The 14511-nt window shown below is 38.2% G+C and overlaps 2 protein-coding genes and 1 pseudogene across 2 annotated transcripts; all 3 read right to left on the reverse strand.

Annotated features, from left to right (window-relative positions):
- Window positions 1-516: 516 nt before the first annotated feature.
- On the reverse strand, window positions 517-1500 carry LOC133966998 (olfactory receptor 6E1-like). The gene has a single exon (XM_062402145.1). It carries the CDS (start codon window positions 1498-1500, stop codon window positions 517-519), a length of 984 nt encoding a protein of 327 aa, XP_062258129.1.
- An 8437-nt stretch (window positions 1501-9937) lies between these two features.
- LOC133966999 (olfactory receptor 4B13-like) lies at window positions 9938-10885 on the reverse strand (annotated as a pseudogene).
- A 1541-nt stretch (window positions 10886-12426) lies between these two features.
- Window positions 12427-13374, reverse strand: LOC133967000 (olfactory receptor 6N1-like). Its single transcript, XM_062402147.1, has one exon. The coding sequence runs from the start codon at window positions 13372-13374 to the stop codon at window positions 12427-12429; it is 948 nt and encodes a 315-aa protein (XP_062258131.1).
- Between the last annotated feature and the right edge of the window lie 1137 nt (window positions 13375-14511).

A 14511-nucleotide genomic window follows, 5' to 3' on the forward strand; every position in this document is an offset into this window, starting at 1 on the left:
TGTAAGTACTGCATAAAAAATATGGAGATAAAAAAAAGCATTGGCATGTCCACACATCTGACTGTATGTGTTATGTTGACATATGGAGTATCAGACCTGTTGACAGTGAAACAGCCCAACATGATAAATGCAAACAAAGATTTAGTTGTGGATCATTTATCCGATAAAATGTGATTTCTATAACATGCAGTTATTTTAGTTTGTAGCCATCTATGATCATTGGACAATTACAAATATTTACTCAATATCAGAACAGTTTAAATGCTTGACAGAAAAATGTTGAAAAATGCACCATATTGCAACACGTGAAGACAGAATAAGAGAATATTTATTACTGCTGAAAACATTTGTACAGTTTTAAGAGGAACAGACTGTCACAGAATTACTGATATATTCGACATCAACAACATTCTGTTAAACACTTTCAACTAACAAGAAAAAAAAAGTTCAGGATTAAATCTATTTTCCACATAATTGCCCTTTTTTGACATAAAAGCAGTGACTTCTTTTCCATGTTTATGTCACAGTTTCAGAGAGCTCACTTTTAATTTGAAAAGCCATGGGTTGACACTTTGAAACTTTCCTTTTAATATAAACTAAATTCACAAATTTGTTGCGAATCTTGGTAAGTTTGAATCCATACACAAATGGATTTACAGCTGGAGGAATAAGAAGAAACTCCATTGCCATAAAATTACTGAGATCCTGAGATAAACTCGGTGACCCAAATCTCATGTACAGTATATCTAAAAGGACAGATATGGTAAAAGTGGCAAGAGAGATCAAATGCGGCAAACATGTTTGCATAAACCTCCCCCAGTTGTCTGTGGATCTTAAGCATGTTTTTATCAAATACACATAAGTCCAGATAATAAACAAAAAATGCGCTAAATAAAACAGAAGATTAAAATATGTGACTCCAATGTTTGCTGCGGGTGGCGAGCAGGTAAGAGTAAATATCATCCAGTTAACGCAGTAGATCTTCTTCACGTGTGAGCCACATAAACTTGATCCTAATAATGTTACTGTGTTCATAAACATACAAAAAAGAGGTATGAGCCACGAGACAAGCACAAATACGCTGACTCTCTGTTTTGTCATGAATGAGTGGTAGGTTAAAGGTTGACATATGGCCAAATATCTGTCATATGCCATCAGGGTCACGATAGAAAAATCACAGCAAATCGATGAATGTATCACAAAACCCTGCAGCATGCATCCAGCATAAGAAATTACATGAGATGACAGAAGATCCACAAAGAATTTGGGGTAAAAACCAAGCGTCCCGTACAAAGCATTGATGCAGTAGTTACACAAAAAGATATACATCGGCTCATGGAGGTTTTTATCCAGAACAATGGCAACAATGATACTGATATTTCCCAACAGAATAATGAAGTACCACAATAAAGTTAACAAGAAGAGCGTAATTTTATACTCCAATTTAAACTCTAAACCTGTAAGAGTTAACAGTGTGACAACTGAAGCATTTTCCATCATTTTAAAACATGCAGAATCCCTTTGACCAAATAAAACATTACCTAAGTACTGCCGTGGAGAACCTCTCTGCGTGACTATGTGAAGTGAGTGAGTCTACTGACTGCCTCTCACATTTAAAATGTTACCTGAGAAAAACAACAGCGATTTGGGAATCAACCAGACCAATCAGTGGACTGTTGACGCCATGGTAGGAGGGACAAACACCATGTCCCTCCTTGTCTTGCTGTCTTTCAAAACAAGGTGGTTGTTCTCACCAATTTGCAAAACTTTCAATCTCCAAAATGTCAGATAGGTTGCATTAATTTTCAATATTTTTCATCCATCCTTTGGGCGAATGACATGCTCGACCAGGGTGGTTCTTCCTTGACTAGCAGCCGAAAGGGCAGCTTCCTCGAAACCCTGGAGGGGGCTGTGCAGCCTGCTCTCCTGAAAGATGCGCCAGCGTGGTAGTACCAGTTTGGACTTAAGGTTGTTTCTCCTCTTCCTCTATGTCTCCTCTTCCTCCTCTATGTCCATCTCTATTACCAACAGAACTTTCCCTGGAGCCTTCTACTTCCTTCATCTTTTTTCTGGGTGGTGAACTTCCAGGAGACAGGTCCCGCCTGTCGGGTGGTGGTGTAGGGGCCTTGCCACTTTCCCAAGAGCTTGCTGAAAACGTCTCTCTACAAAATGCTGGTCAATACTAATATTTTATTAATATGGTTCAAATAATGTGATATCTATAGACTTTGACCCTTCATGTTATACAACACATCAGACTGCATTCAAAAGGCACGAACAAAAAGTATAATAACATTACGGATAAATACATTGATAACAATGAATTTAACTAACAAGTGGGCTATGTCACTTCCCTCTCATCTGTTGAGACTTGCACACATTTATTAGCATCAGCAGAACAATTAACTATGACACTGCTGACTCATCATTGTCAGGATAATCTAGCTAGCTTTCTTAGCTAGCTCCCCCCCCCCCCCCCCCTCAGGTTTCCTGGCTGACAAACATTTGCACAACCTATTTAAATGAACCTACATTACAGTAGAGACACTATAAACCATTCTGACGTAACTCCCACTCACTCTTTTCGTCACGTTGACATAAAGAATCCACTTCCTCTTCTGCTCTAAGCTAGCGTTACTTAGCATTAGCCTGGTGCTAGCTAGCGTTATCTCCCAAGTAGAAGATGCAGACTTAGAATTTATGTAAAATCTCAGTCTCAGCCAATAACCTCTAAATATAAGACCCTGGAAGTGAAGCGCCATCACCGAGGGAACTTTAGCTTATGGTTTCTTACCTGTCGTTGTAACAGTTCCTCTCCTCTTTATCCCGAAGTCACAATCGAGTTATTAGGAGGAAGTTTATGTTGCTTTTCTGTTGTTTTTTACATTAGAAAATAATAACACCAGTTTTTATTAAAACTAAAATTTTAACCTGTCAGTCATGAACTAATGTCACTTAAAATGACCGTATAAGATAGACCGTATTGATAGACCTCTACATTGTGCCATCATTCCATTTAATGTCCAAATATTGTAAAACCTGTTTTATATTTGTTGGACTACTGAGTCAACGAAATGTCACCAAGGACAGGAAGTGGGAGACCTGCTTGGTTTAAGGCAGCAATCAATTGTAAACATCCGACTTGTTTTTAAACCGGAGGAACCAGTTGAACCCCCCCACAACCCTGCCTAATCTGCACCCCACAGTGTGAACATACTCTCTGTTCATGCAGCAGTGGCCGTCTTGTCAATGCCACAGGAGGCCAGAGAGGCTCAGACACTTAGTGGTCGAGCCTCAGTTACCTTTCTCATACAGGTGGTGTAACTCTCCAGAAGGTCAACCATTGAGATACTGATGTAGCAGCAGGTCTCTGAGCCTTTGCTTTAGGTTTCCAGAAACGATGAGGATCCATCCATCTGTATGCAGCAGGAGCCCCGATCGCTCAATGGTTTTTCTCCATTATACATCTAGATTCATATTTGCATGCAAGAGATGAAACAATCTAATTTATATAGTAGCATTATGTAAACACATCTCATTGAATAATTTTTTGTCTAAATACGTATAAAAGTATAGTAATACGTTGTATGATTAATAATCATGAAATGTATAATATCTACAAAGACAACCAAGCATCTATATATTTTAAAATTGCAGTGTATTTTGAAATTTGACTTCATCTTGTTCCTTGTCACAATAACAATCTAACATATATTGATGAATTTCTTGTTCGAGTTTACTGCAGGTCATCTTTACTCAAGTATCACTGTGGCTCTTTTACAAATGATACACAGACTCTTTGTCCATCAATCAGCAATTCATGATTTATTCATGATTTATATATTTGTATTTTGTTTGGTTAATTGATCAATAGGGAAAAAATGCCTCTATATCAATCTCCACAAAATTTAAGAAAAGTATTCATAACAATCATGTAACTTACAAATAATCAAATAATTAGTAAGATAATGATGAAAGAAGGTCACATCAGCACAAGGACATTATATCACCCTTATTTCTAAGGTTTAGCTTTTTCATCATGTTTTGAGCAGGAGAGCATTCTGGATATCGTTTTTCTAATTTCTGGTAACTTCAGGCCATACACAAGAGGATTCAGAACAGTGGCGTCAATTCAGCCAAAGCTAAGGTATGGCAAGGTTACTAGTCACATGACTTAACTACAGTATCAATCAATATACATGCCCAGCAAATAATCATAACAAAAGTGACAAGTCTGCTATGTAGCTTTTCTGTGTGGTTAGGAAAATTTGAACTTTTTCAAATGCAGCCTCACTCACATCCCGCTAGCGCAAGTAACTATGGACACAAACACTTAACTACGCACGTCAATCAATCAATTCAGTCAAATGCGCCGTTACGCATCCGTTTTCAGCACCATGGATAGCAAGCGGCAGGGTTAGACAGCAGTAATAGCCTTTCTGACACAATTTCACTCTTTCTGTTCACTTCATTCACTATGTAATTGCAACAATATCACGGGAACATACCAGGTAAACTGCTGTAAACTGTTAAAGTCCAAATATAAAGAGGAGAGGGAGGGAGGGAGGGAGGGAGAGAGGAGAGGGAGGGAGGGAGAAGAAAAGAGAAAGAGAAATCATATTAATAAGATGTTTGGGTATCTTACTTTGAGATGAACTTTATTAATTATTCCACAAGTGGATAACGGCGGGTCCTCAAAGCAGCAAAGTTATTGACGAGTTCATCTGCGTAAAGGGATTTTACGACAGCAGGCTCAACAGCCATCAACATGAGGTTTGTGAGCCTGTCATCGCTCATGGTGGTCCGCAGGTAAGTCTTGACTCTTTTTAAAACGGAAAAGAATCTTTCGTTGGATGCAGTGGAGACAGGAATTGTTGCTGCAATCTTGAATAGCTTGATGACCTCTGAAAAAGCGACAGACATGGTCTTCAGTCGTGTCAAAGCCAGCATTATGTTTTTCTCCTCCTCCACGTCCTCCTTCATCTCAAGTTCAAGGAAAGCTTTTGCTGTGTGACACTGGGAACTGAGAAGGGTGGTGTCGATCAGTTCATCATAGAGTTGTGCAAACTGTTCCATTTTAACTACATCCATGAAATGGGGAGATGAACAATCAAATGCCTGGATAGCATTAAGTAGCTCATCATTATCTGTAAATCGGCGATCTAACTCAGAGATGAAGCGGTCCATTGTTTCAAAGTATAGTCTTTTTTCTTGGTCATCTCCTGTTTGTCTCTGGCCACTGGATGATCCGACAATTAACCCCATTCCAAGGCTTTGGACACACTCCGTGCTCTTGCTGGTCGCAGAGGGGCAGTGTCGCTGCTTGGGAGGCCGAGCTCTGTGGAAAATGCCTTGGCTCTGCTCAGTGTGTCCTGGTACTCTTTATCTGACCTCATCTTTTCCAGCTGGGCCTTAGTACTCCGTATGAGGTTGGAAGCCATCGTGATTGCAATGTCTTTTGTCTGAAGCTGTTCAGACAGTCCATAAGTGAGATTTAAGATTTTTTCTAGGACAAGAAGACGCACAACAAAAGTGACTGTCAGCATATTTGTCCGAAGTCCAGCAGCTTCAGTTGAACCCTCTGCATGAGCGTCAATAGTGGCATCTAACACAGCTAGTATAGCCTCGTAGCGCAGTTTCATCTTCTGTAGAGCCCTATACCAATACAGCCACCGAGTGGGACAGGTGCGCTCCAAGTGCAGTATTTTGTTGTGTCCCAACTTCTTTTGAGCCTCAATGAAAAGCATGTGTCTGGTATTGCTATTTGCAATAAAAGTATATAGTGTTTGAACAACACCAAAAAACTCTGCCATCTCTGGTATTTCAGTTATCGAGCTCACAAGCACAAGATTTAGTCTATGTGCATGACAGTGTATATACGCTGCATGCGGCACTTTTTCACGTATTAAAGCCTGCACTCCACGCACATTACCCCGCATAACACTTGCACCATCGTAGCATTGTGCAACACACAGCTGAATATCTAAACTCGATAATTCCTTTATTATTTTCTGGGCCAGGGATTCAGCTGTCAGGTCCTTCATGTGATAGGTTCCAATGGCTCTTTCCTTTATAATCCTGTCATGTACATAACGGATCAAAATGGCCAGCTGCTCCTTCTTAGACAGGTCTTTCGTTTCATCCACTAACACTGAAAAGTACCGTGCTTCTCCTACTTCATTTATGATTATACTTCTGATATTTTCCCCAATAACTCTCACCATATCATTCTGGGCTTCTGGGGAAGAATAGTGCGCATACCTGCGTTCCTGTTTGCTTTTCACGTTCCTGTCATCTGTTGCAATAACGTCCAAAAGTTCAAGGAAATTTCCTTTATTTTCATCCTCATCTCTCTCGTTGTGGCCACGGAGAGGGAGGGCCTGTCTTCCCAGAAATGACGTGATTTTGAACAAGGATTTGACGTGAGCCCGGTTCTCCTGCACCTCATCTGTCCTGTTTGCGTCAATCCGACTTGCGATGGATTCCTTATGTCCGCTGATCACAGCCTTAAAGTTAGACCACGCTAATGCAGCACAATTGTGTCTACTGCTCCCTTGATGATCCCGGAGATTTTTTTTCATGTTCTTCCAACATGTGTATCCAGTGTCTATGAACACACGCAGTCCATGCCTGTCACCTGTTAAAGTTGAGGCTCCTCCAAAATGACGGCATGCAAAGCAATAAACTGCATCTTCTTGCGCAGAATATTCAACCCAGTCATATTCCTGATACACACTGACATTAAAGCGTCTTCCATTTCTAGTTGGGAAGTGGGTCAAACGAGGACGCCTGAGTCCGTCTGTTTTACATCCACTAATATCCTTCTTCTCTGCTCCAGTTGACCCAGAGGCTGCTACTGCTGCTGCACCCGGGCCTTGACCTTCCTTATCGCTGTCCACGTCTGATCCAGCTCTTTCAATCTGAGAAATTGGTGGGGACTCAGACTCGGATTCAATTCGAGAAGTCGGTGTGGACGAGTTCTCAGCCTCCATGCATGTAGTCTCCGTCTCCCTGTTAGCATCTGCATCCCCGGCGCAGGTGCTGGAGTGGCTAACAGCCTCGTTAACAGCTTGAATCCCACCTTCACTACCTGGTCCTTCTCCCTCTGCTGCTGGGGCAACATTGGAGCCATCACCTTCACCTGCCTTTTTTTTGATAAAAAAAGATTCTAAAGTTCTTTGCTTTCTTTTCATTTTAGTTAATTAGCTTAGCCGAAAAATAAAAAAAAACGCGATAACATGACCCGCTCTGACCTCCGGCGGCTTCTCGTCAGGAGATACCACATTTCAAGATAGGGAGGGGGGATACGTTACGATAAGTATTGGGAAAGATAATATCTAGACTAGAGAAATCGATTGTGTTGTTCTGATTTTCATTTGTATTTAATTTATATGTATTAAATAATAGAATAATCAATACAAATTGACACAGAGTAATTCCATAAATTTATTTTTTTAAAACGAACATTTACATTTTCCCCTGGAGCCAAGGTGTGGCAGCTGCCATACCTTGCCATACCCAATTGACGCCTCTGATTCAGAATCGGAGGAATCACAACAAACTCAAGTGACAGAATTACACCTAGAAATCGATTCAGCTCTTCAACATTAATTCTGCTCAGGGAAATGTCACAAAACACAGTGATGGAATAACTGATAAATGTAACAATGTGTGGCACACAGCTTTGTACTACTTTGCTCTTGAATGTTAAATTACGTTTTCTACAAACCAAAAATATTTTTACATATGTAAACAGGACAAAAGCCAGGGGAAGGAATATTGCACAGGAAGTATAAAGCATTCCAACAAGGTTATTGATCAGAGTAGCAACACATGACAATTTTACAAGAGGCCAGTTTTCACAAAACACCTTTGGTATCTTATTGCCACACAAAGGAAGCCTGAAGGACAGACATGCACTAACTGCAACAGCAATGGACGTAAAAACCCAGGATACCAAAATCAACTTAGACACCACCTTCAAGGTTATTTTGTTGTGGTAGTGCAAAGGTTGACACACAGCGACATATCGATCATATGCCATGATGCCTAAAATGGTGAGCTCATAGGATGCGTAGGAGTAAATGATGTACACCTGAGTTAAACATGCCATCCGAGAGATCATATGAGTATCAGACAAAAGGTCTCTGAGAAATCTGAGGAAGAAGCCAGCAGAGCCGTACATAGAGTTAATAGAGAGGCACATGATGAAAATATACATGGGCTCATATAATTTCTTCTCTTGTGATATTGCCAATATTACTACCAGATTAGCTGAGACAATAAACTCATACAGCAAGAAACACAAGACAAATGTCGGGTAGCGGTAGCTGCCTAAGTTCACAAACATGGTGAGGTTAAAATAAGGGGGATTAGTATGGTTTTCCATTTACCTCATAGACAGAGACAGAGGTGGTTCAGTGATGAGAAACCTTTAAAGTCTCATCTTCAATAGCTACAGTGCAGCTGCCCCTCCCTTTGACCTGTTTAGTCACTAACTGAGGCAGTTACTGTGATAATGCTACAATACAATTATGAGTTATAGGTATACACGTTTGTCATTTAACAGAAGTAAATATCATCAGTAAGTAAGAAAGTTAATCAGAATAAAGTCTTTGAGGTCCCTCTGATCCTGAATGACCCTCACGCTGGCTGTGTGTGGTCTGTGGCAGGGAAGGTTACCACTGGTTTCACCAAACCAGCTGAGAGTCTCTTTATCTTGTCACACACACACTGTTATTACATCATCACAGGTATCACTCCGTTGGGAAACTGGACATGAACGTATAAAAATCTGTTTGCTGTCTAAGATTAAAAGCATTTACTGATCATAATAAACTTTTTTTACAGATAGATCGCTGTTAATTATGATTCATATCATGTGCTATTTTAACATGAAATCAAATAAATGTTAATGTGGCACTCCTACTAAAGGGTGACCAGATTAATGTGGTTATATTTGAGTTATTATTATTATTATTATTATGTTGGTTTAAAGAACGTTTATGGTCACCTCAGTTATCCGGGTACCCGTGAGGATGGTTTATCTTCATATATTATCATATAGTCATCTGCAGCAATCTGTATTTGGACGAATAAACCATTTTATTATCGTATCTTATTCATTTTCATCTTATTTTTCATTTCTAGCTCATTTTTTCACATTTGTGACATTTTTGAGTCTAACTTTGCTCCTTAACCTGTCAGTCTGGAACTGAGGTCACTTAAAATGACCTTATAAGATACTGAGAGGCCCCTAAATTGTGCCATCAGTCATTTTAACTTCTAAATATTGTAGAACCTCTTTTATATTTTTGTACATTTGTTGGTCAACTGAGTCAACAACAAGTCACCAAGGACAGGAAGTGGGATACCTGCTTGGCTTAATGCAGCAATCAATTGTAATCAGTAACAATATGTAAACACATCTTATTTAATCATTTATTGTCTAAATACTCATAAACTTATAGTAATACGTTGTATAAATAAAAATCATGAAATGTATAATATCAGCAAAGACAACCAAGCATCAAAGATAGATTTTAAAATTGCAGTGTATTTTGTAATGTGACTTCATCTTGTTCCTTGTCACAATAACAAAATACATATATATTGATAAAATTCTTGTTTAGAATTATTATTTGAATTTACTGCAGGTCATCTTTACTCCAGTATCACTGTAGCTCTTTTACAAATGATACAAAGACTCTTTGTTCATCAATCAGCAATTCATGTTTTATTCATGATTTACATTATTGTATTTTGATTGTTTAATTGATCAAAAGGGAAGAATACCTATATATCAATTGCCACAAAAATTAAGACCAGTATTCTTAACATTCATATGACTTACTGCTAATTATTAAAGTCAAATAATTAGTAAGTTAATGATGATAGAAGTTCATATCAGCACAAGGACATTATATCACTCTTATTTCTAAGGTTTAGCTTTATCGCCATGTTTTGAGCAGGAGAGCATTCTGGATATCGTTTTTCTAATTTCTGGTAACTTCAGGCCATACACAAGAGGATTCAGAATCGGAGGAATCACAACAAACTCAAGTGACAGAATTACACCTAGAAATCGATTAAGCTCTTCTACATTAATTCTGCTCAGGGCAACGTCACAAAACACAGTGATGGAATAACTGACAAATGTAACAATGTGTGGCACACAGCTTTGCAGTACTTTGGTCTTGAATTTTAAACTGCGTTTTCTACACGCCAAAAAGATCCGTACATATGTAAACAGGACAAAAGCCAGGGGAAGAAAAACTGTGCTTGAAGACAAAAGCATTCCAACAAGGTTATTGATCAGAGTAGCAACACATGACAATTTTACAAGAGGCCAGTTTGCACAAAACACCTTTGGTATCTTATTGCCACACAAAGGAAGCCTGGAGGACAGAAAAACACAAACTGCACCAGAAATGGACGGAAAAACCCAGGATACCACAATCAGCTTAGACACCACCTTCAAGGTTATTTTGTTGTGGTAGTGCAAAGGTTGACACACAGCGACATATCAATCATATGCCATGATGCCTAAAATGGTGAGCTCATAGGATGCGTAGGAGTAAATGATGTAGACCTGAGTGAAACATGCCGACCGTGAGATCATATGAGTATCAGACAAAAGGTCTCTGAGAAATCTGAGGAAGAAGCCAGCAGAGCCGTACATAGAGTTAATAGAGAGGCACATGATGAAAATATACATGGGCTCATGTAATTTCTTCTCTTGTGATATTGCCAGTATTATGAGCAGATTAGCTAAGACAATAAACGCATACAGCAAGAAACACAAGACAAATGTCGGGTAGCGGTAGCTGCCTAACTTCACAAACATGGTGAGGTTAAAATAAGGGGGATTTGTATGGTTTTCCATTTACCTCATAGACAGAGACAGAGGTGGTTCAGTGATGAGAAACCTTTAAAGTCTCATCTTCAATAGCTACAGTGCAGCTGCCCCTCCCTTTGACCTGTTTAGTCACTAACTGAGGCAGTTACTGTGATAAATGATACAATACAATTGAGTTATAGGTATACACGTTTGTCAATAAACAGAAGTAAATATCATCAATAAGTAAGAAAGTTAATCAGAATCAAGTCTTTGAGGTCCCTCTGATCCTGAATGACCCTCACGCTGGCTGTGTGTGGTCTGTGGCAGGGAAGGTTACCACTGGTTTCACCAAACCAGCTGAGAGTCTCTTTATCTTGTCACACACACACTGTTATTACATCATCACAGGCATCACTCCTTTGGTAAACTGAACATGAACGTGTAAAAATCTGTTTGCTGTTTAAGATTAAAAGCATTTACTGATCATAATAAACTTTTTTTACAGATAGATCGCTGTTAATTATGATTCATATCATGTGCTATTTTAACATGAAATCAAATAAATGTTAATGTGGCACTCCTACTAAAGGGTGACCACATTAATGTGGTTATATTTGAGTTATTATTATTATTATATTGGTTTAAAGAACGTTTATGGTCACCTCAGTTATCCGGGTACCCGTGAGGATGGTTTATCTTCATATATTATCATATAGTCATCTGCAGCAATCTGTATTTGGACGAATAAACCATTTTATTATCGTATCTTATTCATTTTCATCTTATTTTTCATTTCTAGCTAATTTTTCACATTTGTGACCTTTTTGAGTCTAACTTTGCTCCTTAACCTGTCAGTCTGGAACTGAGGTCACTTAAAATGACCTTATAAGATACTGAGAGGCCCCTAAATTGTGCCATCAGTCATTTTAACTTCTAAATATTGTAGAACCTCTTTTATATTTTTGTACATTTGTTGGTCAACTGAGTCAACAACAAGTCACCAAGGACAGGAAGTGGGATACCTGCTTGGCTTAATGCAGCAATCAATTGTAATCAGTAACAATATGTAAACACATCTTATTGAATCATTTATTGTCTAAATACTCATAAACTTATAGTAATAAGTTGTATAATAAAAATCATGAAATGTATAATATCAGCAAAGTCAACCAAGCATCAAAGATAGATTTTAAAATTGCAGTGTATTTTGTAATGTGACTTCATCTTGTTCCTTGTCACAATAACAAAAATACATATATATTGATAAAATTCTTGTTTAGAATTATTATTTGAATTTACTGCAGGTCATCTTTACTCCAGTATCACTGTAGCTCTTTTACAAATGATACAAAGACTCTTTGTTCATCAATCAGCAATTCATGTTTTATTCATGATTTACATATTTGTATTTTGTTTGGTTAATTGATCAATAGGGAAAAAATGCCTCTATATCAATCTCCACAAAATTTAAGACAAGTATTCATAAGAATCATGTAACTTACTACTATTTAGTAAGGTCAAATAATTAGTAAGATAATGAAGAAAGAAGGTCACATCAGCACAAGGACAAAATATCACTCTTATTTCTAAGGTTTAGCTTTTTTGTCATGTTTTGAGCAGGAGAGCATTCTGGATACCGTTTTTCTAATTTCTGGTAACTTCAGGCCATACACAAGAGGATTCAGAATCGGAGGAATCACAACAAACTCAAGTGACAGAATTACACCTAGAAATCGATTCAGCTCTTCTACATTAATTCTGCTCAGGGCAACGTCACAAAACACAGTGATGGAATAATTGACAAATGTAACAATGTGTGGCACACAGCTTTGCAGTACTTTGGTCTTGAATTTCAAACTACGTTTTCTACACACCAAAAAGATTCGTACATATGTAAACAGGACAAAAGCCAGGGGAAGAAAAACTGTGCTTGTGGAAACAAGCATTCCAACAAGGTTATTGATCAGAGTAGTAACACATGACAATTTTACGACAGGCCAGTTTGCACAAAACACCTTTGGTATCTTATTGCCACACAAAGGAAGCCTGGAGGACAGATACACACAAACTGCAATTGAAATGGAAGGAATCACCCACGCTACCACAATCAACTTAGACACCACCTTCAAGGTTATTTTGTTGTGGTAGTGCAAAGGTTGACACACAGCGACATATCGATCATATGCCATGATGCCTAAAATGGTGAGCTCATAGGAGGCATAGGAGTAAATGATGTAGACCTGAGTGAAACATGCCGACCGTGAGATCATATGAGTATCAGACAAAAGGTCTCTGAGAAATCTGAGGAAGAAGCCAGCAGAGCCGTACATAGAGTTAATAGAGAGGCACATGATGAAAATATACATTGGCTCATGTAATTTCTTCTCTTGTGATATTGCCAGTATTATGACCAGATTAGCTAAGACAATAAACACATACAGCAAGAAACACAAGACAAATGTCGGGTAGCGGTAGCTGCCTAAGTTCACAAACATGGTGAGGTTAAAATAAGGGGGATTAGTATGGTTTTCCATTTACCTCATAGACAGAGACAGAGGTGGTTCAGTGATGAGAAACCTTTAAAGTCTCATCTTCAATAGCTACAGTGCAGCTGCCCCTCCCTTTGACCTGTTTAGTCACTAACTGAGGCAGTTACTGTGATAAATGATACAATACAATTGAGTTAGAGGTATACACGTTTGTCAATAAACAGAAGTAAATATCATCAATAAATAAGAAAGTTAATCAGAATCAAGTCTTTGAGGTCCCTCTGATCCTGAATGACCCTCACGCTGGCTGTGTGTGGTCTGTGGCAGGGAAGGTTACCACTGGTTTCACCAAACCAGCTGAGAGTCTCTTTATCTTGTCACACACACACTGTTATTACATCATCACAGGCATCACTCCTTTGGTAAACTGAACATGAACGTGTAAAAATCTGTTTGCTGTTTAAGATTAAAGGCATTTACTGATCATAATAAACTTTTTTTACAGATAGATCGCTGTTAATTATGATTCATATCATGTGCTATTTTAACATGAAATCAAATAAATGTTAATGTGGCACTCCTACTAAAGGGTGACCACATTAATGTGGTTATATTTGAGTTATTATTATTATTATATTGGTTTAAAGAACATTTATGGTCACCTCAGTTATCCGGGTACCCGTGAGGATCGTTAATCTTCATATAATATCATATATTTATCTGCAGCAAATGTCTCTGTATTTGGACGAATAAACCATTTTATTATCTTATCTTATTCAATTTCATCTTATTTTTCATTTCTAGCTAATTTTTCACATTTGTGACCTTTTTGAGTCTAACTTTGCTCCTTAACCTGTCAGTCTGGAACTGAGGTCACTTAAAATGACCTTATAAGATACTGAGAGGCCCCTAAATTGTGCCATCAGTCATTTTAACTTCTAAATATTGTAGAACCTCTTTTATATTTTTGTACATTTGTTGGTCAACTGAGTCAACAACAAGTCACCAAGGACAGGAAGTTGGATACCTGCTTGGCTTAATGCAGCAATCAATTGTAATCAGTAACAATATGTAAACACATCTTATTGAATCATTTATTGTCTAAATACTCATAAACTTATAGTAATAAGTTGTATAATAAAAATCATGAAATGTATAATATCAGCAAAGTCAACCAAGCAT

The sequence above is a fragment of the Platichthys flesus genome, chromosome 13 (assembly GCF_949316205.1).
Source record: "Platichthys flesus chromosome 13, fPlaFle2.1, whole genome shotgun sequence".
In the NCBI taxonomy this organism is placed as follows: Eukaryota; Metazoa; Chordata; class Actinopteri; order Pleuronectiformes; family Pleuronectidae; genus Platichthys; species Platichthys flesus.

Excerpts from the sequence above, each read along its gene's own strand:
- LOC133967000 (XM_062402147.1), bottom strand. The coding sequence starts at position 13,374 with ATGGAAAACCATACTAATCCCCCTTATTTTAACCTCACCATGTTTGTG.
- LOC133966998 (XM_062402145.1), bottom strand. The coding sequence starts at position 1,500 with ATGATGGAAAATGCTTCAGTTGTCACACTGTTAACTCTTACAGGTTTA.